A 27,490-nucleotide genomic window follows, 5' to 3' on the forward strand; every position below is an offset into this window, starting at 1 on the left:
TTCTTAAAAAAAGATATTAGGACTGATTTTTTCCAAAAGAGAGTTTCTGCATCCTCACACTTCTTTGACCCTTATGCACTCAGTCCTTTGCTGCCAAAGGCAAGGCATCACAATTACTGCTAATTTAAGAGCTGCAGTATAAAGCAAGGATCCCCCTTGGGAAATCCTGCTCCTTCAGATCAATCTGTATTGCACGATAATGTCCCTCCATTGATATCCCCCTAGACCAGTGAGCTGGGAAAACACATCTTCTTCACACACTGTGCTTGCTTTTCTCACATGTGTGCATAAGCACTCCAGTTTAGCCTTGTATTTCCAGAGTTCCTCCACGCTCCTCCACCTGGATTGTTCTCAGTTTTGGAGAATAGGCATGTAGAGCCTCCTCATTTCAGTTTCAGACACAGAAAACACATCCTGACTTGTCTTTGGCAGCATAGCCTTTGACACTATTTCAGTGTTGAGTGCTAATCCTCTTCAGCAGAAGGAACTTGCTCTACACTGATACCAGGCAGTCCTGGGAAAAGAGACAGTGAGGACAAAAATCTTAATGATCTAAGTGGACTAAGCACTGTAAAGAGAAATGATTACGAAGTATGCTTGCCCTATTCTTGCTCCTGGTTATGGCCACTGTTGGGGACAGGATACAGGGCTAGATGGACCTTTAGTCTGATCCATTACAGCTGTTTCTCTGTTCCCATGACACAGAAGGGAACTGGCTGACAGAGCAGCTCCTATTTTCTGCCTGATGCACTATAATACAGCCTGAACTCTTTTTGTTATTCTAGGAAGTTGTTACTTCTCTATCCACTGTGAACTCTCTACAGAACAGTATAAAAAAAAGCTTTCCTATTTCTGCTGTGATTAGATATTTGAGAAGGAACAACTGTTTCAGAGATACAGCAAAGATGCTCTGATACATGCTCATCAGATTAATATACTGAAGTAGAAACATTGATTAAAAAAAAGGCATTCAAAGCAAAAGCACAGAAAGAGCACACAAAAACATATCATACACTTATTCACTTGCTTTTATCTCATGTTTCTTGGGAAACATAGCAAAAAAGTTAACAAAGCTGGTAGCATACCTAATATGAATTTAAGGAACCTTTCTTGGCTTTGCTGTAAATGTTACCACAAGGAAGGGCAAGGGAGATGAGAAGGGGCTGGCATCAAGCACAGGACCAGCTCAGAAAGAGCTCATTTCTCAAAAACATGGGAAAAACTAATTCCTGCTCGTGACAAGTAAATAATATGATTTTAAATAATGAAGCACATCTGTTCAAAAAAAAAAAAAAAAACAAACAAAAAAAACCCCCAAACTGGTAGCTGATTACATTTATGATTTCAATTTGGAACAGCAAATAAGGAGCAATACTTTGTAACAATGTTTTCAGACCTAAACTACACATAATAAACATTTCATGTGACATATATCCTACGTCTTTTGCTCAAAGCTGACAGTCTGGTCAGTTTGATTTTTCATTCTGTGTAGAAAAGAACAAACAGTAGCTCCTGTTTGGAACTAGGATAAGATAGGCGATAATGAATTACAGGTAGGGTAAATATTGCTGGAGATAAAGAAATTTTTGTTACAGTTACCTTGCACTTGGAAAGATTTTGTTACAGTCAATGAGGAAGAGAATATTTGCTCACAGGAAGCAAAATGATTAGAAAAGGTTTTTGAATTGTTTGCTACAAAGGTCTGCACTGTCAAAGCCGTGGGAAATTCTCCACTTGGACACGAACATTACCACTATCACTTCTTAGGCTAATGCTGAAATTCTTATCACTGTTAAGAGTTCACAGAGATTAAACCGTAGTTAAGTTTGTGGGATGTGAAGACAGAAAAATTATTTAAGACAGAGTAATTCAACTGGAGCAATGCCTAAATAGTACACTTCACCTGACTAATTGGTTCCTCCATTTCCTAGTAACATAATGACTAGTTTCTGAAAAAACTTTAAAATATAACTACTTCCAATTAGTCACTGCACAAGGTTTGCTTCAAGTCCTAGCACTATTTGAGTACAACTACATCCCTGAAAATAGTTCTTCTAAAAAACACCACCACAGATGTCAATTTTTACCATCTCTTGATTTTTGAATCAGATTTGCCAAGTTTATACTGACACTAGGATTCCCCCCCCCCCCTCAACTGCCAATTCTATAAATTCAAAGTTTGGAGTAAGAAGAGTTTGATTTGTGTTGTTTAATGCAATTCTTTTCCCACTCTTCCCTCCTACCTTTGAGGAAATCCTGAACCTAAAACAGATTTTTCATATTTTTCTGAATGTTTAACACAGCACTATTTTGATCTTCTAATACACAAAAATTTAAATGGAATTGATTCTACACTATATATATGTGGAAAAGATATTTAATTGTAAAATAGAAAAAGTAGGCCAGAGTACAGTTTTAAGGGTAATTCTTTTGTATACAGTATAGGTAAACTAGTCTTTTTGCTTAAGTTTATATAAACAATTTCATAAAAGCAGTGAAACATGGAACAACAAAGCAAAGCACAAAGTTTTATCTTACAAAAGAAGAAATCTGCACAGTAGTTCAAAATTCAATGTAACACAGCACTGAACAATCTTAAGGCAGCTTAGTTCTAAGCACAGGACTAGAAGCCAGGAACTCCTGAGATCTATTCCCAGGTCCACCACAGATCCACACGGTCTCGGACCAACCATTTAACTCTCCCTGTTTTGCGCTTACACCAGTTATAAAACTGAGACAATAACACTCACTTACCTGCCTCAGCAGCAAGTGATGGTTTGTTCTTTAAAAGATTTTACAATGCTTTGAAGATGTAACGTGCTATATAAATCCTAAGCATAACAGATCACTGCACAGACGCACACACAGTATCACAGTGAAGAACGATGATGCTAGGTAACAAGAGCATCACTACAACATAAAAAATTACTTGTCCAATTGCATAATTAAAACGCAAAAGCCTGTTTAGAAAAATGTATCACTGAAATAATTTCAAGACTACTGGGGAAAGCAGATCAATAGGAATATTCTAAAAGAACAATTATTCCTGTTCCAGTGGAGACATTCTTTTATACTCATTACTGAATTTTAAAATATTTGTACACGAAAACTGTAAGTCACGAAAAGTCTGTGAAGTTTCAATGCTTCTGCTGCCAAATTTTAAATTGTCTATATGTAAATTAAGATATTTTTCAGTATTTTTTTATTACAAATTACATTCTTCCAGGAAACATACCATTCACAATAAAACCGGCTGCTAGCTTACTTCAAATGACCTAAAGGCTAAACATTTTTCTCATAATTTTTCTCATATTTGCTGAAAAATACCTATGCAAGATGTATGTGTAGAAATTATAAAAACATGCAGCATATGTACAAACCAAAAAGTTTAAAAAATATTAGCTTCATATACATGTAAATCTACTTGGATATATCTGAAATTAAATACAAAAATTTCACTGTCAAAAAAAAAAAAAAAAAAGAAAGAAAAAGAAGAATTGTTTTTTTAGAGAATCTGAGACAACTACTTAAAGCTTTACAAAAATTTCCACCTGGAAATGTCTTATTCAGAGAAGTTTAAGTTGTTACCTTGTAGAAATAACTGTTAATTAATTTTGTCACATAATTCATTTTCAAGTTGTCAGCTCAAATCAGTAACATCACCCTTAAAACTGTTCTGTTTTTCAGAAATTAGATTCATACTAAAATCAAAAATTTCACAAAAACATTGGCTTCTTGTGTTTCTGGATCCCTTCAAAAAGATTTATCAACTCATTTTGAAACTGTAAAAAAAACAACTATTTACAGTATTTCATTTTAAATACTTTTCACAATTTCTAAATTCAGAGTTTTTATGTTACAAGAAATTCATCAGAGCTCATGGCTTAAGTCCAGTTATCAACTTGTAGCATCTTCTCTATCATGTAATCCCGTGTCTGTACCTATATAGTGTACAGTTCAAGATTGTACTGCAGGTTTTGACTTAAAGTAACAGGTTTTGCAGTATGTTCCTTTCTTTTTTTTTTTTCTTTTTTTTTTCTTTTTTTTTTTTTTTTTTTATTAAACAGCTTCTTTATTAGTCTGGAGGCGGTTCATTGCCTCTAACTTCTGCCGATAAGCCTCTGCTTCTTGCTCTTTCTTTAGAAGTTGCTGACGATATTTTTGTGCTTCTCTGTTTGCCTCATCCAGCTGCTTCTGAAGAGTTTCTCTTTCCTATTAGAAACAGAACGAGCAATATTTTGTCAAGTATGTATCAAATGCAAACTAAAATGGCAAATACTTTTTCTGTACATACAGCTCAACTGTCTGGGCATCATGTAGAAATTCAGTTCTTACCTGGGCAAACCTAAACGAATGCCACTGTACAAATTAGACATGAATTACCGTACCAGACAACTTCCCACAATGAGCCTTAAAGTTTAAGTAGAGCAAACCTAATTTCCTTTAGCTGCAAAAAGGCCAAGGACGTCTTCATGAAAAAATGGTGGAATTCAAAAGTGGAAACATGGTGGTCAAATGCTAACATAACAAATCAACATTTCTCCAATGAGCCCATTGACTTTAATACAAAATTTTAATCAACTTCCAATAGGATTGGCATCCAATCCAATAGGACTAGCTCTGTATTTCTAATTAGATATTGTAAGTTACCTGGCAGCATTTTGCACCTGATTTCTAAACGAGATTATCTGAAGGATATCACACAATCCAGAGACAAAACTACTTCCCCAAGAACATGACATTTTTATGAATTAATAAGCATTTGGTTAGGTAAGTCTCTTTAAGTTAAAGGGAGTAACATAAGGCAGCATCCTGCATACAAGTTGGTTGAGGATGGCTGTGAAATGGTTTCCAAGCAAAATAATACAGGAAAGTCATTTCCTACACAGCTGCCCAAAGTACTAAGGAGAATGTATTTCCATCTCCAGTGACGTGCATACTGTCATCTTGTTTGATGCTGCACTGAGCCTAATTGAAAAAAACAATTTTCTTGGAAAATAGTTTTGTTTTGATCCTCAACCAAATATCTTTTCATTAAAGTAAGTGCATTATACTTTTATGTGTAAGGTACTATTTGATTTCAAATCCTTTTTTCCTACTGTAGTCATAAGTAGCCAGAGGAGGGAGGCTGTCAAAGAAAAAAGCTATCTCCCAGAAAAACACAACTCAAAAACTGTAACCCAGTGAGAATATGCATTTTCATCTTATTTCCCATCCCAGTAGTTCAATATGTAATTTCCAGTTCTTATCTCAAATAGTTTACAGAAGTTCTCCCTTCAGAACAGCATCCCTACTCTTCACATTTGATGCACTCACATATTTTCATGATCAGAGCCTGAAAATACAAAACACTGCCTCCCTCCTACTTGCTACTGCTCTCAATACGTGTCACAGCCATGTTTAGTAGCCACATGCTGTGCTGAATGTGTTGGAATACAATGACATAAGTGATCTGATCATTGCTAACAGCAGCATCTGTATAGCAAAAACAACAGGTGAAGGAGAGACGTTATTAACAGGTTTATAAAGATTAGCTCTAAAAACACAGGGCTGTGTGTGTATAAATGGAACCAGAGTTCATATATGGCTTTAATTTTTAACAGCTGAATGAAGGTAGTATTAACGTTTTTTGTTTCATTTGTAGTATACGTGAACAAAAAGAGAGCTCGTGTGATCTGGCTCGCTGATTTGAAAAGGCGGTTCAGCTACCACCTCTGAAAATCTGGATTCTGCTTTATAAACAACTCAACCATGCAGCAGCTAGGTCGACCAATGCCAAGTGCTGTGGCAAATTGAACGGCAGAGCCTACATTTCACAAAGGACCTAAAATACACCAAGAATGATGCTCCAGCACCAGCGCAGTGGATTTCCAAGACATCCAGCAACATCCAGTACAATTTTTCTCAGGGGTGGGGGAAGGCAACTGTTGCTGTTGCACACTTACCCTGGTTCTGAAAAGCAAGTGTATTTTTATGAGTATACATGGTACAGTGAACTTTTTCCCCCCATCTTGGAGAACCCAATCTTAGAGGAAAGGGTTGCTGACCTCAGAAGCCCAAAGACATCCCAAAACATAGTGCTATTCCTGTAAATTATCTGTGTAGCCTAAGGGGGACCTACAAACATGGCTTAAGTAGAACAGTCTTGTGGAGCATAACGTTGAAGGAAAAGAGCTACAGACAGCTCTCAGGGAAGCAGCCAGAAGAGTTCATTCTGCTGTATGTTGAAAGTAAGCCTTCCCTCCTGAGGACATAGAGCTCCAGGGTCTACTCAGCTGGGCATCATCTATCACATAAACTCGTCACAAAACAAACAAACAAAAAAAAAACCAACAAAAAACCCCACAGAAGTGTGCTATCAGCAAGAAGTAAAGCTGCTCTGTCTACTGGGCTGCAGAAGAGTGAGAAGCACCAGCAGCTCTTTGGCCAGTGGTTCTGAGCTGCATTACACAAAGCAAGGCACTGATCACTACAAGAGATGCTGTGCATGTTGCAGATGCCTGGTGGCGGAGAGGTTCTCAAAGTAAAATTATGAGTACTTCCTACAGATAGGAAAAACGTATCCATAATGCCATACATTGGACATGACAGCACATTACGGAAAGACAGAAAAATCTCACCAGCAGAGACTCGAAGACAAAACTAATATTTATCAGGCAGACTAGCAACTGAAAGCAAGTAGATTACTCCAAGAACTAATATTTGTAGTTTAGAGAAAGACATGGTCCTAATGTAAACAGAATGAGTTAAGAAACTGAGGCCAAATACACTGTCTAACTAGGCAATGGAAAGAAACTAGTTCTTCTGGAGAGGCAATACAGACCCACTGTACAGCAAAAACAGGTTCCCTAACTTTGACAGGTTCTTTAATTTTAACAGGTTTCCTAACTTACCCATTCTGTGATTCTGTGACATCTAAAATAAAGAGAACTATATCTAGAAAATGTTCTCAGCACAGTCTTTAGAACACAACTGAAAGTGTTCTAATTATCTAAAATAATTTTGTAGCAATCAATATGAAACCTTATCCACTTACAAAATAAGTTGGAGGATTCTGAGTACTCCTAAGCAATTTTCCCATTTAACAGAGAATTCTCTTCTGCTACATTAGATTTTTAACAGTCTATATATTGAAGATAGGCATGCCTATAATTAAATTAACCCAAACTCAGAATTTTTAACAATAAAAAAGCAAGGATGTGAATTTCCCAAGATAAATTAATTTATGATTACCTCTTTTTTTTTTTTTTTTTTTTTTTTTTTTTTTAAGTCTAATGAAATGATTGTCCTGGTCATATCTAATGCATGTCATCTATTCAACATGCAACATGAGAAATACCACAGTCAAATTCAACAATGAAAATAAAAATCACTGTATGTTAATGAATTATGCATGAAAATGAGTAAAAATATTTGTTTAACAGTCAATTTTTTTTGCTGCCATAGTATGTTTCAATTAAATATCAGAACACTTAATAAAATTGCTATCACTTTTCAAAACCAAGTGTTTGAATATAATGGACCTGAATGAAAAAATCAAAAAAAAAAAAAAAAATTGCTACAGTTTTAATCCTTCAATCTTTCCACAAGAAAGGTCATCACCTCATGTGAGCGGGAGTTCAACTTTATGTAAAAATTTTCAAAGTACAGTTAACTGTAGATACACTATTAATTAAAAATGGCTGAAGAAAGCAGTCTTAGCCCAAAATCAACTCTACAATGAAATAAGAGAACGAATCACAAATCACTCAAAAAAACTTAATCTTCAGTAAGAGAGACAAGTAAAGGTTTCCCACATTCAAAAAATATTTTGGTTAAGGAGGGGGTCTTATTCCCTCCAAATCAAGAATTTACCATCTTGCACTACGACCAAGTTTAAAGTGAAATGACTTCATGTGCACTTATTTAATGCTCCAGTTAACAAAGAGGTAGCACCATACCCTGTGACCCACTGACTGCTGAAGGCTGAGCCCCTGCAAGGCTCTGTACAGAGGCAGGGGCCTGGATGTAAATTTTCAGTTGAACAGTCAGGGACTAAGTCTTCAAAACTTGCACTTAAAGAAATATATGAAATCTTTCATTTTAATCAACTGTTTTCAGCATTTGAGAAATGTGTTTAAAATGTTTAAGTGAAGCCGGCAGTCTCTCTAAGAATTATTTCTACTGTTACATCAATTATTTGTATCTAGAAACAGGTCAATTTACACCTTAACCAATCTGGATTTTGTTCCTTTGCTACAGAATTACTAAAATGCTTAAGGAAACAATTTCCTTTAAGAATAATTCAGGCAGATGTTTAAAAGTGTGAACAAAAGTTTTGTTTTTATTGTAACAGTCATACATTTTAAAAAATGCAGCAAGAAAATTTCAACTGTTATGATAATCTGTAATGACCACAAGGCTGCAAAGGCCAAAGATATTTGATGAGACAACTTAAGGACAGGGAAAGTCAACGATGAAAGGTGATAATTATTGTTATTAGACATGGATAAAGTATATCACAAACTTTACAATAAATAGCATTCAATTAGGCACAAAATGTTATTCAGTAATATGAACAGAAGCTGGAGAATACAACCTTTGATAAATGATATATCATGCAGTTAACAGAATGAGAACTGCCTAGTCAAGGCAGACAGCAACGTTTATAGACTTCTGACCATAACTAGTGAGCACAATTAGAAGTAACAGAAAAGGGAATGAAATGGTGGACCTTTGATGAATTATAAAAAAAAATAAAAAAAACCCACAGCCTTAAATTGAACAGCTATATCTATTTGTCATATATAAAAAGAAAACTCCTCTCAATATAGTTAGGCCTTTTGCACTATTTAAAAAAAAAAAAAAAAAAAAAAAAAAAAGGATAGTGCAAAGAGTTGTGTAGTAGCCCCTGCTCTACAATTAAAAAAGGATGAAGACACAAATTGATAAAAGACAAAATCTTACTGTTTCACATGTCCATTAACAGTTATCTAGATATCATGAATGGAAAGGAAATACTGCTGAAAATATGATCTCACGATCAGGACAAGCATGTGGTCATAAACAGACAGATGAGGGAACAGTGTTCTCATTCACTGCTAGCGGAAGAGTCAAATTAGACGATAATATATCAGTATCTAGTTGTAAAAACTAGCTAGTGATCTTAAAGGAAAACAAAAAAAATTTAAGTTATCAAGTACTTAAACAATTGTCATTTATGTGCACAAGCGAGGATGTAACAAATGATCCTATCTTCTTTTTATAACAACTTTGTAAAAGATTAATTCCAGTAACAGGGGACATGGAAAAAGTTATTATACCAAATTCTTCATTCTGTGGAAGCACAGAAACTTAGCTCTAAAACAACACAGAAAAAAATTCAGTTCTGAATACTCTGGTTAACACACATCACGTAATAGACTCCTTACTTCTATTTCTGCAGACTCCACACGATTTTCAACAATCTCAATGCACTGTCTCTTGACTGGTGGTTCTTCACTTATCACAGTTTCTTCAGCAATGTCTGTTGCTGGAACTGTTAATACTGAGAATATATTTGTAAATATAAATATGCACATTTCAGGCAGCATTTGCATCATGTAAAATTCATATAATTAGATAATCTTATTAATAGTAGTAAAATACAAAGACTTTCCTTTATGTAAAGGCAAGAATGTTATAAAACTGATGCAAGAAAAATGTCCTGAATGTTCTAGTTATCCACATGCTACTAAAGAATTTCAAAATTCTACAATACTTAGCTGTCACTCTGGAGCACCACCACCATTTTTCACAGCGTAAACAGAGGCATGGAAGTGATCTGCAGCAGAGTTACCAAACTCTCAATTCTGCAACTTAAGTATCAGACTATATCTTTTAACATTTGCTTAAGAAACATTATAAATATGAAATTAACTTATTATTTTGATTAACTAGAATACTTAGGTAATCCAAAAATCCAATAGTTATTAACCTTTGGGGGAAAACAAATCAAAACAAAAAAAAATGAGGAATTACAGAAATTCATACTCCAGTTTACTCAGGAAACCATCTGGCACATATATGTTCTAACAAACACCCCAGACAAACAGCAGACCAAATCATTTGTCTCCAGTACAGAGCTCTTCAGGCTCCACACTGGAATGCTGGTGAAGAAACCAGGAAGAAATCATGTTTGCCTGAAGAGCTGTTGCAGAGCATGTTTGACAGAAAACACTCAAAAAACACATACACCCACATGAAATAACACCAGCAGCTTCCATGATCTAACTATGATCTGACAGGGATATTTGTGTCACTCTGGCTCCTTCAGGTCTGCCACTGCTCCTCAAAAACCTCACGTATGTTAGGCTCAGAGTGGCTTCTTCCAGAACAAAGCCATAGAACTTGCACAGCTTGCCCTGTGCATGAGATTCCCAATCCAAGTCTTAATTTTCTAAAATATTTACAGTAAGGCAACCATATAAGAATTGGAGATTCTTCAATATAGTTTTCATACCAAGTTTGCAAGAATCAAACTTATTGAAGGCAAAGCAAGTGGTCACTTTTCCCATCAGTGCCCTATTTCTCTTTCATAGTTTAGCAATTCTGTTCTTTCTCCCCTAATGCAGAGACTCAGCTGACATGTGCTAACTGAACTGCTGTAGCTCTCACGTGTCCAAGTCTTTCACAGTATACAAACTCAAAAATTTATTTTTATCAGTAATTATGCAAAATTTTCCAAGCTATTTGAATTTTTCTTTTCTAAAGCAGAATGGTTCCTCAAGCTCCCCCTGTACAAGTTTCCACTCACCTTGCTGTCCATCTGGCATGGTCACAATGATCGGTTGCCCTATCCCGCTGGTTGGAATCGAATGGAGGTTACCAAGCTGAATGCCATCCGTAACGATAGTGATAACTTGCTGACCTCCAGAACTGACAACTTGCTGAATAGCACCATCCACTGATTCTGCAGTCACCACTTCTTCTGTGGCCACAACTATCAATAGATCAGTAAAGGAAATAAGTCTACACACAAATTAAACTTTATGATTTAAAATGCACATTGCTATAGCACAGGAAAGAATTTCTTCCATGGCTTTTCAAATTTGATGTTTTTTTCTGAAATTAATGCATTACTACATAATATACTGTTAATGGAAATCTTTCACCAGGCCTATATAAAGCATTAATATTTGGAAATACATACGCAATTCTGGTCTGGTTTACCTTGCTTGCTATAATCAATCTTTATTTAGCATTTTTCCTAACAGATATAGCCACTCAAAACAGCAGTTTTGCATTCAGTGTTAACACAGCAGCAAAAGTTGTTTTAAGAATGCAGAATACTTTTGCACTGCACACAAACTGCACTAAGTTACATTAACAGGTGAATAAAAAATGACACTGAAAGCACTGGCTTGAGAAGCATAGCTACTCCTTAATTAAAGTTGTCATATCCACCACTTGCAGAGTCTGGAAAGTTTCACATACCAATAAAACTGTGAAAGTGATACAGATTTACTGAAGAAAGGATTTACATTATCTTAGCGCGTCCTACAAAAAGAAAAAAATCACAAAGCAGCCCTTCAGAGAGATAAATCCAAGCAACCCCACTGAAGTCAACTGTTCCCTTCTACTCTTTGCCGGGTATACCTCAGGACCCGGCCCCCGACTTCTGTGCTTACCATAGTGGTTCAAGGCAATAACAAACTGAAGGACTTCTACAGAATCTTAAAGCTTTCTTTGTACCACACGGGTAGTTCAAACATCACCACCACAACTTTAACCATTCGTTATGCAAAGTATGAAACAGGAATAAAGGAAAAGTTTTGAAGCGTTGAGATTTTATTTTTTACTACAAAAAAAGGAGAAGGATAAAACTAAAAAAGTAAAACAAAATACTATATGTATCTAACTTTATAGGTAGAAGTAATAGTAATAATATTAATAATAATAAGCTAAGTATTTCAAATTCATGATTCCGTAATGACTACCTGGCAGTGAACTCTCACAGTTCTGCTACATTACATCTACAGATCAAGTTAAGAGAACTTGGAACATTCAGGACTACATGACACATAGCTATAATTGGCGTTTCTCACCACCACCCTTATTTTTTAAAGCAACAAAGCACTGAGACAAAGAGCAAGATCACCAGCAGCACAATGAAAGAATTTCAAGCACAGTAAGTCTGTTTTTTATTTTCAATTTGTCAGGGCAAAAGCAATTTGTCAGGGCCTTTGATTTAAATAATAGACAGTAGAGGGCTTTCTATCTACAGAGAGGAAATTAAAAAAATGCTATAGACTGTTCTGATGCTTGAGATGAGAGAAGGTAGAAACAACTCTAAAGCTTTCATCTTTTCAGCTAATATAACACACGTACACACATATCGCTCTGCTGTTCAAATGCCTGCAGTCATTGCCTTCTGAACTTCTTTTTGTTCAGAGATTACTGTCCTACAGCACTTCTTAATAATCACAAAGTGTTTATTCAGTAAACCAAAAAGTAATTTGTACATGAATAACAGGTATTGCATTGAACTTGAAATTTTGAAATGGAAGTTGATCTTATGAAAAAGAGAAAGAAAAAAATCCCATATAGTCCTTGCTCTCCCTTCCTTGCTCTCTTTCTGGACTTTATAATCACTAATCGCCACAGTATCTCACATGCCGAAGGTAAGCTGAAGTTGGTTAAAAAATGCAGTGAGATAAGAGCCTCATTCCAACATAAGTACACCAAATACGCATCTTTAATGAGGTATTTCTCTAAACTCTCTTCCCAACCCCAACAGAACTGCACACATACATTATACTTCACCGCACACAATTTGGACATAACACCAGTCTCCTCCCATGCCCTTCTCTAGAATAACAACTGGCACAAGCATGATTCTATTCAGCTTCAGCAAGCAGCATCCCTCTTTCCTCAGTTTTATAAAATTGGTATGTTTTTAACTTCCAGCTGTGAAGAACTAGCAGGAAGAGATCAGGGTAAAGTTAACGTGGAAGAAGGAGAAAAACTAGAAGGAAACAACATTAGAGAAAAAAAGAAAAAAATAAAGCTCTTCTCCCAAGTTTATGCAGTGTTACATACAAGAGGCTAATTTAAAGGTAAAAGCTAAAAATAAAATTCTCATGACAAAGTTTTTGAGTATAGTTGTAATTGGAGCTTTCACATGACCAGCACAAACAAGAAGGGGTGTAGGCTTTGGTTTGTTCTGGATCTTTTTTTTTTTTTTTTTTTTTTTTTTTGCCTGAATGCATAGGTGATTGAAAAGCTTCTTTTGCCTCCTTTATGGTTTATCAACCATTAAAGGAGTAAGGTCCCAGGAAGCTGTCTGCAGGCAAGATACTACAAAATTGCTCACACATCTGCATAAAAATCAAAGCAGAAGAATTGACATACACAGGGGGGTTAGATATGATGTGCTGTATTACTGAAGGTGGGAAGTTACTGCATTAAGACTTTGAGCTTATTTCTTCCTCTCTGTCATCCTCTGCCTCCTCTCTAATAATTTTTTATCTTCAATGCTTTACTGGCACGTAACACAGGTTGCACTGCACCACCGCAAGGATGGGCCCAGAAAACATGAGAACACTTGGTTAGTTACAGAAGCCTATTACTATCGAGTCCTGGATACATTCTAATACTGGGTGATCCTGTGCAAATTTTTCTCCAGTTTGATCTCTCCTACAACTAGATCTAAGTTGCATTCAAATATATTAATTGATTGAAAATTTCATCAGCTTTTCCATAATGAAAGGCACTCCATTTTGGCTTTGAATCATCTTCTTTACTTGCGAAATTTAAGGTTCATAAAAGACTATAGCTATATTTAGGTGTTGTTTTAAAAATGAAAATTCTGGATTAAGCAGAAACCCTGCAGAAGGACTTGAAAATGCTTAGAAATGGAGAGTCATATATATCTGCTGTTGAGGTGCAGCCCTCAAGCCAACAAGCCTGAGAGAAGATTTCTCCTATATTTTCAATGAAAACTATGTCCTTAAGAATGCTGCCTACTGCAGAACTGAATTCTGAGAGATTTCCAAGTATTAAACTTTGGTCACCTGAACCATCTCAGTTCTGCAGAATCATACTGACCATCAACAACAACAAAAAACAAACTCACAAGCATTCCTTCAGAAACAAGACTTCAAAAAAGTTCAGATGTCATAAGCATCATACATCCTTGATCTACAAGGTGGTTACTCTTTACAGTGATCTCCAGTCACTGGCTTGAAGGTTGGGTTCACCTTACTATGTATCACATCAATGTGCTCACAGTCCAAAGTCCACTTGGAAATCAAGCTACAGTGCTGCATGACAATATAAAAAACACTATAAATACTAAATAAACAAACTATCAGCTCTAGCAGCTCAGCAACTGGGCAATCTTATCAGCAGATTCATGTAGCCAGAGAACACTCCTGAGCCACTTTAAGGGACCATACTTCATCTAAGCTGTCATTTCCAAAAGGTAGGCACCTGAATACAGGCCTAGCCATGCGTATCCAGGAATTAAATGAAAGAAAGAAAGAAATCCCATCCTTCTTCTGATTATGCAGGGCAAGCTCTCTCCTTAATCTTTCCACGATATCTCACATTATCCTTCTTTCTCCTCCCTGCCTCCTCCTAACTACCAAGGGAAGTAGTAGGCCCCCAAATCTTCTCCGCAGAAAATACATCCTCCCATCTCCAAGATGGGGAAAAGTGACTTTAAATTTGAGATAAACTTCTACGTGAAAGTTGAAAACAGACAGAAGATCACATTTTGCCTTTTTACTTTACACATAAAGAAAATTCATAGATCATAAGGTTATATCAACAAGAGGGTAAAGAAAAAAGCAATCCGGCCTACCATAAAACTACAATAGCTACATATATATCATATGGCCTGAAAATCTGGGGAGTTAACCTATGCAAAATGGCACTGGCCAAGATGATGTACACAGAGAAAGCAAGAAATATTTCACAGATTTCTTTAGAAACTGGGGTCTCCACCAATACACTTGTTGGGATTTTCAGAATGACCACGATTTTTATTTTCAAGTGCATCACATATCCTACTTCAGAGACAAAAGCTAGGGATTTGTGTCCTACCTGCCCGTATCACTATACATTGTTAGAAATGCAGGTAGAGTGCCTTAAGGTTGAAAAAACAACCACAGACATTTCAATGGGTAATCTGCACATTAAGGTCACCAACTTTTTTGTGTCTACTGGGTGAAAAGTTAACAAAACTGGTGACAAAATATATGGAAACAACTTTAAGCATCGTTTCCCATAATTTAAGAGAAAATAATATTCACAGGAAATATTTTCCCACCAAATGCAACTAGGCTGAATGTAGATACATTAAGATGCTTTCAGAAAGATGAATGTTCACTCATGTTTACAGGCGTTAGGCCTGTAAATACTAGCTGTAGCCAGAAATCTTATTAAGAAATAACTGTACAGATGAATCTGCCAACTTTTCAGGTAAAAGGAAAGGAACACCTAATTTTGTTCAATTGAATAAAGATTATCATTTCATTTTTGTATGAACAGTACCTCAAAAAAAACAGTATTTCCGTGTACTTCATTTTAGTTCATTAAATGAGATTACATTACTTAGATTTCTTACCTGGTGTTTCTGAAGAATTAGACAGTGGGGCTGATGCTTCCGCTAAAGCCGCTAACGTGGCTAATACTGATGTTGATGAATTTCCAAATTGTACAGCAGACACTCCTGTCTCATCTATTAGGAGGGAAAAAAATAGCCTGTAAGTTTAACAATTTATTAAATCTCTTTCTATATTATTACTGTACTGAAAGGTAACTACTCTATTCTTACCATTGTTTTTCTCAAGCCTTTGTATTATATGGTGAAAATCAATTCAAGTGTAAAATCCCAGTATCTATCCTATGTACATCTAAATACCTGTTTCATATGATGTATTTGCAGAAGATACCAGACCTGTTAGGTTCACCACCCCTCCAGGTCCGATGATAAACTGTGGTGTCGCTGCATGTATTGTCACAGTGTCCGGACTCTCTGGATTTGTATTGATTTGGTTCTGCATGGCAATCTAGAAGACAAAGGTAACAATACCACTCCAACTGCAGATAAAATAATTCCAATTGTAGATAAAGTTACTTAGAAGAACTAGAATTATTGCCCATTCCACTCAGAGGCTTTTCTCCCTAGTTATGCAATATGCACACACTGTATCATTCCTTCTCCTTTGCGTAAGTACACAAGAATCATCTCTTGGCTAAAACCTAGAGACAAGAAGTCTGTTGAAGTGGAAGAGAAAATAAAAACAGACTGCTACACCTCCTCCTCATTTGCTGTACACAAAGAGGACCATCTAATCACGCAGCCTTTTTATAGGTGCATATGCTCAAGTATCTAAAATAAAGGCCTAAATAACCAAGACAGCTGAAATAGCTATAGGCCATGAAAACTGGCTCTGACAGTTTGGGAGCTGTCACAAATTGTACATGACTTTAATAATCTTTTTGTCCTTCTTCCAGTATTATCCAATTTTATTTACTATATCCTTTTTTGCAATGAAGGAGAGGCTAAAGGGACAGACCAGAACAAGAAATGATAATATACAGTGGTATAATAGCATTTTCTACTTTATTTCTTGTTCTTTTATTAATAACACTTAACACTTAATTTGCCCTTATGAACACTGAGCTGACATTTTCATGGAAGTATCTACCATAATCCAAATCCCAATGACTTCTCCAGTAGTTCAGTCTCAGTTTTCCTAATCCAGGAGAAATGGCCATCTCTTCTGATGCCTAGTTCCATCAGGTAATTTAATATCCATATACAAAGTTGATGCAACACTACAGCATTGTCAGAACATATTGTTAGAAGGGAGAGTTAAGTTTTATACTCTGCTTGCAAAGACCCCAGCTAGTTCTATGTACTACAATATTCAAGTTTACAAAAACAAAGGATATTCTTCCCTCAGCTTTGTAGATATTGGAAATACTCTTCAGCCACCTTCCCATGCAACTAATGTTTTATTAATATTAATCTAATTTCCATGCCACAAACTGCAGCGGAGTCCAGCATTATTAGTCAATATATGATTTCACAGTTGCTATATTAAAAGCTTGCATAAACACTCTCTTTTAAGTTTCCTTAGTATCATGAATCAAAATTACCTGTAATATTTCAGCAAGATCTTCATTTCCATTGTCTATTGCAATGTCTAATGCAGTTTTGCAAAATTTACTCTGAGCATGGACATCTGCTCCGTACTTTATTAAGAGTTCTACCACTTCTTGGTGATTATGTTCAGTAGCCCAGTGAAGTGCAGTCATCTTGAGCATGTCCTTCGCATTGACATCAGCACCATGCTGCAAACAAGATCATTGGATAAACTGTATCACCAGAAGGATCTGAACTGAATAATGCTGCTCATGGAATGAAGCCCAAAACTGTCTCTTTTTCCCAGCACTAATGTCCTGTTATCCTATATTTACTAATTTGACAGAAGTACCTCAGTGTAAGTACTACATAAATTATGTATCGTAAAGGATTAAAGAGTCCCTACCCAAAACATGTCTTGGTTCTAAAAGCTGTTACCATACAGTGTCAAATCAGGAGAAGTCTTATTTTGAATTAACAGTAAATAATTCACCTGAAATCATGAAGATTTTAAATAATATTAAAATAAATTATAACTGAAATGAGAAACAGAGCAGCCAATACAAATTCAGTATAAATATTCTAATTATTTTGATGCTGGTTTAATGACTAAAATAAAATTGCACCTATTCAATAATAAACCATTGTGGTATCTCAGCTTCATACTTTGTTTCAAGAATTTTTACCTTCAGTAAGACTTCTACTATGCTGGCATGGCCTTCTGATGCTGCCATATGTAATGGAGTTCTGTCCACCTTGGTTCTGGCATCTCGACTTACACCTGCTCGCAGCAACACTTCTGTTGTTGAGTAGTGTCCATACTGTGCTGCTAGATGAAGTGGAGATGTTCCCAGCTGTAATGTAAGGTAAAAAATTGACTTTTAACTGATGTCAGTACAAAATAATTTATTATTATTATACAGCTACCACATTCAGGTGCCAAGCTACCACTTAAAATCTTTTTCCCTTGCAGTCTCTCAAGGGAAGAAGCTGTCAGGGCTTTTACAGAGTATGAAGACATTTTTTAAAAAGTTTAAATTCTTTCCAGTTATCACAACACCACACACTGGCAGCAACTTTTATCTTCAAGGTATGATACATTTCAAGGGGAGCAACGTCATTTTTAGTATTGGTCAACAGACCACACCAAGGTTGAAAGAGACCTCTGGAAGTCATCTAGTCCAACCTCCTGCGCAGACCGGAGCCAACCTGAAAGTTACATTACTAAGTAAATTAAGGCCCTTAAGGCATTGTAAATACCCTCAAATTTTAGTTACTTTACTTAGTCTCTCTACACAATCTATGCAAAGCATAGGTACCTCCAAAAAAACCTCAGAGCATCTGTATCAGGGAAACCTCAACTACATATATTAGGTAGCTGAGATTGCTCTCTAAATTCAGGCCCTCTTACTAAACAAAACACATGAACACAAGAAGTAGGAGGATGATTGCTGCTTTATCCAGTTAACCATTCCAGAGTTCACCTTAATAGACATCAGAAGGAATTCTTTCATAGTTTGTTACTACAACTAGCAGGAGGTCTGACGATATGAAGAAGCAGGTGTAATTTGAAATTAGGTATTAGAAATGACAGCAGAATACCAAAAAGGAAGTCTCAAGACTTCCTCAGTAAGTCTCAGGTAACATAGATACTTAATTGTAATAATCCAGCTTACTTTTCCAGGTGAGAAAAATAACAGAATTTACTAAATATCAAAAAAAATTTCCTTACCCAATCTGTGGTAAAAGGTGCTCCATTTGCCATCAAAATGCGAACTTCATCATCTTGACCTGCTCGGGCAGCTTCTAAAAGTTTCTTTCCCAAATCTACTAGTGACATCTAGTCAAGGAAACAAAGAAATATAAAGGGAAAAATAGTTAATATCTAATATGTTACTAGTACCATTTTAAGCACACAAATGCTGCTGTCATTTTTAAAAATGACTATTTGATCGAAAAGTTCAAAAAAATAAGCTAGTATTTTATCTGTAACAAGTTTTCTCGATTGTAACAAGCAGTTTGATTTTAGAATTACTTTTGTCAGTCAGACAAAACTAACATTGGGATGAAGACTTCAGTGTTATAATGATATAACCACAGCAACCACGCTAAAGTTATGCCACACTAAAGTTAACCTGAAATGGATGCATATTTCTCAAAATAGGAAGTGGTTTTGAAGCTCCCACCTGACACTACAACCTTCTGTAGGTTTGTCCTGCTTTCAAATGGGACTAAGTCAATGCTGTCATGTCCCATGTCCAAAGCCACTGCACTCATTTATCCAAAACAAATTTAAGATGTACCACAATGTAAACATGTTTAGATGGCTACGAAATACAACACCTATCTGACATCTTCTCTATCACTTGATTCTGTCTATCCTAAAATATCATTTCTGTATTCTCACTACAAAATGAAGCAATAGGCATACATTATATTTCTATTTGCAAATGCAAAAAAAAATGTAGTATTTGCCTGAAAATAAACACCTGCATCAAGTCTTTATAATTACTGAAAAAAACATATACAGTGCAAACTGAGACAGTGCAAAGTGTAGCTTGAGACAGTATTGAGGTATTAGCTGAAAAACTTCACATTATCTTTGGATAATTTCCCTTTTTCCAAAATAGCATATGACACCGAGTTAAAGTTCCATATGATACAGAGCATGTAAAACTATAAATGAACAAATGGCACCTATCTACGTTACTGATGCATCAAGGATTCCCCAGTACAACATCTTTCGGAACCCACTCTATTTCGTACTTGCTATTAAATATGTTCAGTAATCAGAAAATCTAGGCTTAAAACACAGTTTATGCCAAAATATACCATTAACTTTTTTTGTCCTATATCCTATATAGTTTTCAACTACTAGGATGCTAAGAACAGAATTACTTTCATCAATTTACTTTCCAGTCACAGAAGCAAGAGAGCTCAGCCTGTATTACTGGTAACAACAGCTGCAAGGGTATGCAACTTGTTTCCTATGCAAAGATCGAGTAAGTCAGTTCAAAAATACCATTAGAATTATTTTTAACTTTTTCTTTTAAATTTGTATTTCTATTGCAAAAATAAATGTATTTAGAAAGTTCTTTGTACCTGGCTCAACTGGCAAAATCTGTGCAGTATATTGCTCAACGAGCTGAAAGGTATGGATGTTGGAAGAAACTAAAAAGCAGGAAATGGGAAATACTGCAAAAGCAGAACTCCAACATGGTTCAGGAGAGCTGCAAACTGGAGTAGGTTACCTTTCTGTCTAGAGAGCAGTCTGCTGGCATCAGTATCACCTTCATCAAGATAATACTCCATTTATGTCCATCCTTCTAGGTCATATTTGTCTCACAGCCAGAAAAGGGGAGAGGAGCAGGAGGGTGGCAGGCAGGACAAATACTGACAATTGGAAAAGGAAAGGAAAAAAAGGAACATACATAGCCAGATGCAGAGGAAGAGACATCAGTCAACTCTCTTGTATGAAAATAAAGATCAGGAGAAACAAGAGTAAGAGAAAAATCCACTATCGCTGGTAAAGGGAGAGACTACAGGCAATGGTATAAAATGATAATAGGACAGTACCGTGCCCCTTCGTGTTGGGAGAGGGGGGACTTAAAAAGGCATGAGCACGCACACAAGCACACACATGAGCATGCACATCTTTTTCTGTGGTTTAATACCACCTCAAGGCCCTCAGGTGCAAAAGGAAAGCTAGAACTTAATCAAAAAAAAAAAAAAAAAAAGTTAGGAATCAATTCAGAAAGATCACAATTAATTTTCCTTGTATTTAATTTTTCACACATCAGTAGAGAAGAAGAATCAGTAAAGTTTCCTCTATGAATCACACACTGGAAGGAAAAAAAAATCACAGAATAACTGAGGCTAGAAGGGACCTCCTGAGGTCTTATAGTTCAACCTCCTGCTCAGAGCAGGAGCAACAAGCTCAGACTGCGCAGGGCCCTGTCCTGTTGAATTTTGGACAACCAAAATGAGTATTTCACCCCTCTTCAGCCCCTGTTTCTTCTTGTCAGAGAAACTGCCTTCTGTAGATGTCTTTCTCCATTAACCAAGGTGAGAACCTCAACAATAAGTTTATACTTGTTGTTAGACAACAAAATAGGTGAATTAAATTACAGTGTTTAACAACTACAATCATTTTTTTATTCCCTTGACCATGTCTATATTAGTAAACAACATGCTAAATCATTATCAAAACCCTATAAAGCATTTATAAATTAAAAATGATGAATTAAAAATTCAATCATGGTGGCCAGTAGAATACAAGTCACACTCTCAGGAGATGTTTAGGCCTAATTTCAGCCAGAGACTAACACTAATTCAGAATCTCTCTGAACCATCAGTGTCGAACACCCATTAAAGTGACACTGTATTTTGCATCTTGTTGCAAAACTAAATAATAGCATTGCACTATATTCAATAAGAAATGTACCAGTCAAGGAAAAACAGGGACATGGAAGATCACATATGACACCACCTTCACCACCACGTATTATTTACATTAGCTAACACTCTCTTGGTTGGTCTAAAGTATTTTTGTGTGTGCCTGTGTTTGTTTTTTAGATAGACAAAACATCACGAGTTTACACGTTTTTCATGATGTAGAATTTTAACTTCAGTTAAAACACAAACATATGATAGAAAAAGTATGTTTTCGTTCTCATGGTGATTGGGGCCATCTAGTGGAAGAGAGTAAAAAATAACAAAATTACACTGTTCCATTCGAAAATAAAACTACATTATGTGTCAATACTACATCGCAAGAGTAACTGATGTGGTGTTTTCAACAAAATGCTCAGGCACATTTAGCCCCTTTCAACCAACTGGTAGCATTCATGGAATTTCTCAAGACTGGCAACCCAAAGCTGACTTCTAGTTGGGGACTATTCCAAGGACCAATATCGTAAGGTCAGGAAACCCCTGAGTAACAATATACCCCCCATTTCCGCCCATACTTTTCCACTACTAGTATCAAGAAAGGTTTTGCAGAGGTTTGTAGGTTTTGCATTTCCCTGCCAGAAAAATTCTTCAGCTGCCCCCTTGAGATCATTTTGTGACATTACAGTAGCACAATGATTATCAAAAGCAAAATACACTTAAAATTGATTTGTGACTTCCACTTCAAAGCAGCACTAAGTTAAGCACCTCTGCTACTCCCTGTAGTGCTACAAATCAACTCTGCTCAAGTGTGTAAAAGGGTAATCTTCAGTAACTGTCATTTCCATCAAGCTTGGGTAGCATGACAGCTGGGTAATGCTTTGTAAGAGCCTTCTTTCAGACACAATAAAAACATCAATGGCTCTGAAATAAAGTCTTGCAACTATTATAGTCACTCTATGGCAACCTGAGTATGTTTTCATACTTCTGAGAGCTTCTACACCAGGTTAATAGGCAAGAGCTTCCCTGTTGGGCTTGAACTCTGCATTCTGCATTCATTTCAACTGGTAATTAAAATTTACATCAAATTATTACTGTTATTTTACTTCTGTTCAGTAGGTAATCAGGCTGCTTTTTTACAGCAATCTTAAGTTTCTGAACATCCTCTAAAATGCTAAACATCATGCTGTCACCAAAAAGGTACATCACCCAACCAGGGTTTAGGTCAGAACTGAGCAAGTGTGTGTGAATCAGGCTTTGCAGGGAGAGAGAAGAGCTGAAAAACAAGGAGCCTGGGGTCCCACACCACAGCCTAGAGAAAGCAGAGTCTGCAGTCCAAAGGAAGACGACTTAGTCTGGCTTAAAATCTGGCAGACTGGTGTCCTGCCAAAAGGATACTGGGCCATGCCTTTACTTCCCTTCGATCACCGCAGGAGTGAACACCAGCTAGTCAAAATCAGCAGGCACAGAACAAAGAGCTGCTGCAGACCCTCCAACATGGAGATCTTGTGGCTGCCACTGCACCTCCACCAATGCACAGGGGTACTTAGGCCAGAACGGCAGGAACTGCAGCAGTGCAGCCTCCTGGAAGCTAAACTGCATCAGTACACACCCGACCTATGGTAGGGATTTGCAGTCACTTCTAAAAAAACTCAGTACAGAGAAAGTTTCAGGTTCCCCCTACTGAAGTGACAAGCAGCAGAACTGTACTTTGAAGACTCATGCTTCTCTCATGCCTGTGTCCACAAAAAGGGGAAGCAAGAATGCCCTTTCCCAAATGTCATTTTCTAATATTTCAAAAAAAAAAAAAAAAAAATCAACTTGCTTTCCCAGACCTGGGAAGAATTGATCTTCTGAAATGCTATCAACCTACTGATTTCAACACTGCACACTATCTCTAACAACATAGAACAGTAATTTCTAATTAGATTTTATATGCCTAGCCATAAAAAGCTCAAAATTTTAAGGAAAGAATATAAACTATTTACACCGTTAATCACTCTTTAATCACTTTAAGCACTCAGTTTTGATCATTATTAGAACTGAAATAATGGTATCAACTTGTTTTAGTATTTTTACATCCTGATATAATAGTACAACACTCAGAACAGTAACTCCTCAAAACCAATTTTCATTTCAATTAGAATTTTGTAACCTTTCAAGGAACTGAAAGGCCTACAATAAATATAATCTTATTTCCATATCCTAATATAGCTTAACAAGTTAAGTATTTTTTAATCCTATATAATGTCATTTAACAGTGTAGTTATAATGATTCACAAGTGATAAACTCAGTAAATAGCTCTTGTATTCTGTCCTAACAGAATCACACCTCTCCAAATGTACTTAAACCATGATTCCACATTTTAAGTCAAATCTTAATATAAATACCACAGGTGTATAGTATGGATGTGCATTGTATGGATGATGGAAATTATATTAGTGAGTGTATTAATAACAATCAGTTTTAATTCCAGGGCTTTCAACTTTCCTCTACAATTGTGCTTTGTTCATAACTAAATTTCTAGTTTGTTTAAAGAGAAACATCATCTTCACGTATTCATCCAAAAAAAAAAAAAAAAAAAAAAAAAAAACTGATCTGAGAAAGCAGATCAGAAAAGTAAACACATTGATAGATAGCCTAGTGCTTAAGGTATTTAAGCCTGTATTTATGCAGCTCTGTCCTGCAGGTAGTTCATACATTAATTTAAATTAGTATCAATCATCAGTGTAACTCTATTAAATAATGGAGAAAAGCCTTGTCCTTAGAGAGGAAAGCACAACTTGACCGTTATCTGCAACAAAACTATTCTTCTAAAGGATATTATTATGCAACAAAGGTGAACCGCTCCGCTGGCACCAAGCAAGATTTGTCACTGTTGGTTGGCACCAAAAATGAGCTACAAAGCTTTCACAGATATGTTTGGCACCAGACACCAAAAAGCTTACATTACAGCAGATACAGTGAGTGACAGGGAGAATCTAATGGTATTTTATGTAACCTTTGAACTGTGCTACACACAGCCTTAGAATGTGTCAGACATACATTTCTTAATTGAAATTACACAATATTCTCAAAGAAAAGTCTCTTTAATTAGAGCAACTGTTTTATAATGTGGAACTTTGACAGTTTCTGTCTTGCATAAAGGCCTGAAAACTATAAAACAAACTGTTTTCAGGAACAGCACAGCTGTATTACTAGAATAACTGACGAGGTACACAGGCATCGGTTGAGGAACACACTGTGACTTTTTAACAGCAGTAACAGACCAAAAGCGGATCAGGAACAAGAGTTAACACCTAGTGTATCCTAGCTCCTGCCGCGTATGTCCTTAACCTTATTTACACAGCAGACAACTTCTGCATCCTCACAAGTGTGTCAGTGCGTACACACACTGTATCCAAACTGCTTTTAGCCTAATACTTTAAAAATATTTAATAATTATATACACACACACACACATATACACGTATGTACGTATAAAGCTGAAGCGCTCCGAGGTGTGCAACTACCAGTAGAGTTTATTCTGATCTGCAGCACCGGCCGTTAGGTAAAGGCCACCTCGGCGGGCAGGTTTCCGCGCCGGCACGCAGCTCTTGCAGCCCGAGGACTCCCAGCGCGGGGGACCGCACCAAGGTGCCCGCGGAGGGCCGCGACGGCGGGGGCCCCGCGGAGCGCGGCCACGGCGGGCTCCGCGGCCCTGCACGTGCGCGGCGCCCCGCGCACGGAGCGCGGCCGCGGCCGCCCGCCCGCGGACCCCCCCCCCCCGCCCCGGCGCACCGCGGCGCCAGGCGGCCGCGGCCTCGCCGCCCCCCCCCCCCCCCCGCCGCCGCCGCCCCGCACGGTGCCCGGAGCGGGCCGGGCCCGCCGAGAGAGGCAGCGGCCGCGCCGGGCGCCGCTCGGCCCCCTCCGCGCCGGCTCGGCGGCGGGGCAGCGCGGCCCCGAGGCGGCCCCCGCGGCCCGGCGGCGCCCCCCGCCCCACAGGCCGCGCTCGGCGCCCCGCGGCGGCGCCGAGGCGGGCGGGCGGCGCGGCCGGGCGGCGGCGCGGCCGGGCCGGCGCCCCCCGCGCGGCGGGGTCCCCGGAAGGCCGGCCAGCGCGCCCGCTCTCCCCAACAGGAAATCCTGGCTGGGCTGGGCGCTGCGGAGGGAGCCGCGGCGCCGGGTTCCGGGGGAAGTGGAATTATTTTTTACCAGCGAAGAGATCAACTTCCACATCCGGTAACAGGGCCCTATACAAAGGCGCAGACTGACCTGGAAAAGCTTGGCCGGCCCGGGGGGGTGGGGGAGAGACGGGGCGCGGGGATGGGGCCTTACCGTGCTGCCGGCCCGGCCGCCGCCGCCCGCGACAACAACCAGGGGCGCCGGAGGCCGCCGCTCTTCGGCGCCCAAAAGCCCCACACAAAAGTCCCCGCTGCGCCTGGCGGAGGGACACGGCGGGCGGAGGGGAGGGGCGCGCCGCGCCGCGCGCTGCCGCGCCGCCAGCGGGGCCGGGCTCGGCGGGGCCGCGCGGGGCCGCCGCGCCGGCGGCGCTTGGCGGGGCGCCGGCACTTACCATGGGGCGCAGGTATTATCTTATTACACAAATATCCCCGACAAAAGGGGCTCGGCGGAGGGATACGGCCTCGGCGCCGCCTGCCGCGCATGCGCGGCGGCGCGGGGAGAGGCGGGGGAAGCGGGGACTGGAGGGGCCCGCCATGTTCCGCGGCGCTTCCCGCCCGGCGGGGGGCAGGGCGCTGGCCGCCCGCCGCCACCTCTGACGGCGGCCGCGGCGGTTGGCGGCGAGCTGTCACGGCGCCGCGGGGGAGGGCGGCGGCCTCCCTGCAGGCAGCCTAGCAGGGAGGGGGCCTGCCCCTCACAGGGCTCCTGTGGCGTCGCCTTTTCGCCACAGGGGCAGCTCTTGCTGCTGGGCTCTGCCTGTGCCCCCGGGCGACGCTGAGCAAGGCTTTAGCTGTGCTTTGGGGTCGTAAAGACAGGACTTGTTGCGTTGTCCAAAAACAGGGCTGCAGCTCCAAAGCGATCCTAAACCCTTGCTGCTCCTGCCTCTGCCAGCCAGCCCTGGCCTTGACCCCAAAATCGCATTGATCCCGATAACCTCAGTCCCTGAAATGTTTTTCCTAGTTTTCTTTCAACCAAGCTACAACGCGGTTGAGCTCACGTTCCCCACAAAGCTATTGGGCCACACATCCTCTGGTACCGCTGTAAAGGGTAGATCCCTTCACCCACGTCGTTGAGGAAAGGCACTGGTCACAAAATTCTCTGTTGCTGTTTTTGGAGGGGATATGGCCAATGAAATAAATAGATGAATATTTGTAACAACATTGTGTTCATTATTTTTTGCCCTTGACCTCCCCAAAATGTGTTTGGAGAAAAATAATGAGCTGGCAAAGAGCTAACCTCACCTCAGAAATATTACAAGACTGAATCCTCAAATTGCCACTGAAACATGGGATGACTGTCCCATACTAAGTTCAGGAAACAACTGAATTTTCTTCTCCTACGTGTGGAGGCAGGACTGAAGCTTCCTGCCCAAGCGTACGGGCTGGTGTGGTTGGCATGACTGTCCGGTTCTTGCAGAATTTTTGCTTTGGGTTAGATTAAAGGGACAAAATCTCCCCACACTTTTTGGGAAGTCAGTTAAATCCTCCTGGATGCCACTTCCCTCAGGGACCTGTTGACATGCTGAGGGCCGGTTTACTTATTTTTCTAGGACTGATGAGCCAGAAGGGGGCACTAAAAAACAATTGAGACCTCATTCTTCAAGTTCTTGGAATCAGAGTAAAGAAACCTTAACTCCAAAATTCATTATGTCTCTTTTCCATTATTGATAAGTGTTTTGTGCTTCTAAACAAAAGCATTTCTCCTGGTATATGACGGATGGTCACTTACACAGTAGCAGTTGATTATACAGAAAATGCTACTATGTCCTCACAGGTGTGCACCAACCAGCAGGAATTTTTTGTGGTCTTGGCTGCAGTACTATGGAA

General features: G+C 38.8%; 1 protein-coding gene across 6 annotated transcripts; it reads right to left on the reverse strand.

Moving 5' to 3' along the window:
- Positions 1 to 3,185: 3,185 nt before the first annotated feature.
- GABPB1 (GA binding protein transcription factor subunit beta 1) lies at positions 3,186 to 26,085 on the reverse strand. Of its 6 annotated transcripts, none has more exons than XM_062584256.1 (10): positions 25,821 to 25,902; positions 20,368 to 20,509; positions 18,849 to 18,956; positions 17,803 to 17,970; positions 17,131 to 17,325; positions 15,923 to 16,034; positions 15,590 to 15,703; positions 10,775 to 10,960; positions 9,411 to 9,526; positions 3,186 to 4,212 (listed from the first exon to the last, which is right to left on the reverse strand). In XM_062584256.1, exons 2-10 carry the CDS (start codon positions 20,410 to 20,412, stop codon positions 4,060 to 4,062), a joined length of 1,197 nt encoding a protein of 398 aa, XP_062440240.1. In that variant the 5' UTR covers positions 20,413 to 20,509; positions 25,821 to 25,902; the 3' UTR covers positions 3,186 to 4,059. The 6 variants fall into 6 exon arrangements, with proteins under 6 accessions (XP_062440240.1, XP_062440241.1, XP_062440242.1 ...); XM_062584257.1 differs by lacking the exon at positions 25,821 to 25,902 and adding an exon at positions 25,019 to 25,188; XM_062584258.1 differs by lacking the exons at positions 20,368 to 20,509; positions 25,821 to 25,902 and adding an exon at positions 26,059 to 26,085.
- Positions 26,086 to 27,490: the final 1,405 nt, after the last annotated feature.

This window comes from Rhea pennata, chromosome 10 (genome assembly GCF_028389875.1).
Source record: "Rhea pennata isolate bPtePen1 chromosome 10, bPtePen1.pri, whole genome shotgun sequence".
Classification (NCBI taxonomy): Eukaryota; Metazoa; Chordata; class Aves; order Rheiformes; family Rheidae; genus Rhea; species Rhea pennata.

Bases quoted from the DNA above. Each gene is read 5' to 3' on its own strand.
- GABPB1 (XM_062584256.1), bottom strand. From the start codon at position 20,412: ATGAAGGTGATACTGATGCCAGCAGACTGCTCTCTAGACAGAAAG. The intron at 15,704-15,922 runs GTCTGGTATCTT...CCCTCCTAATAG, and splicing joins AGGGGTGGTGAACCTAACAG to ATGAGACAGGAGTGTCTGCT. The intron at 10,961-15,589 runs GTAAGAAATCTA...ATCTATTGATAG, and splicing joins TAATTCTTCAGAAACACCAG to TTGTGGCCACAGAAGAAGTG.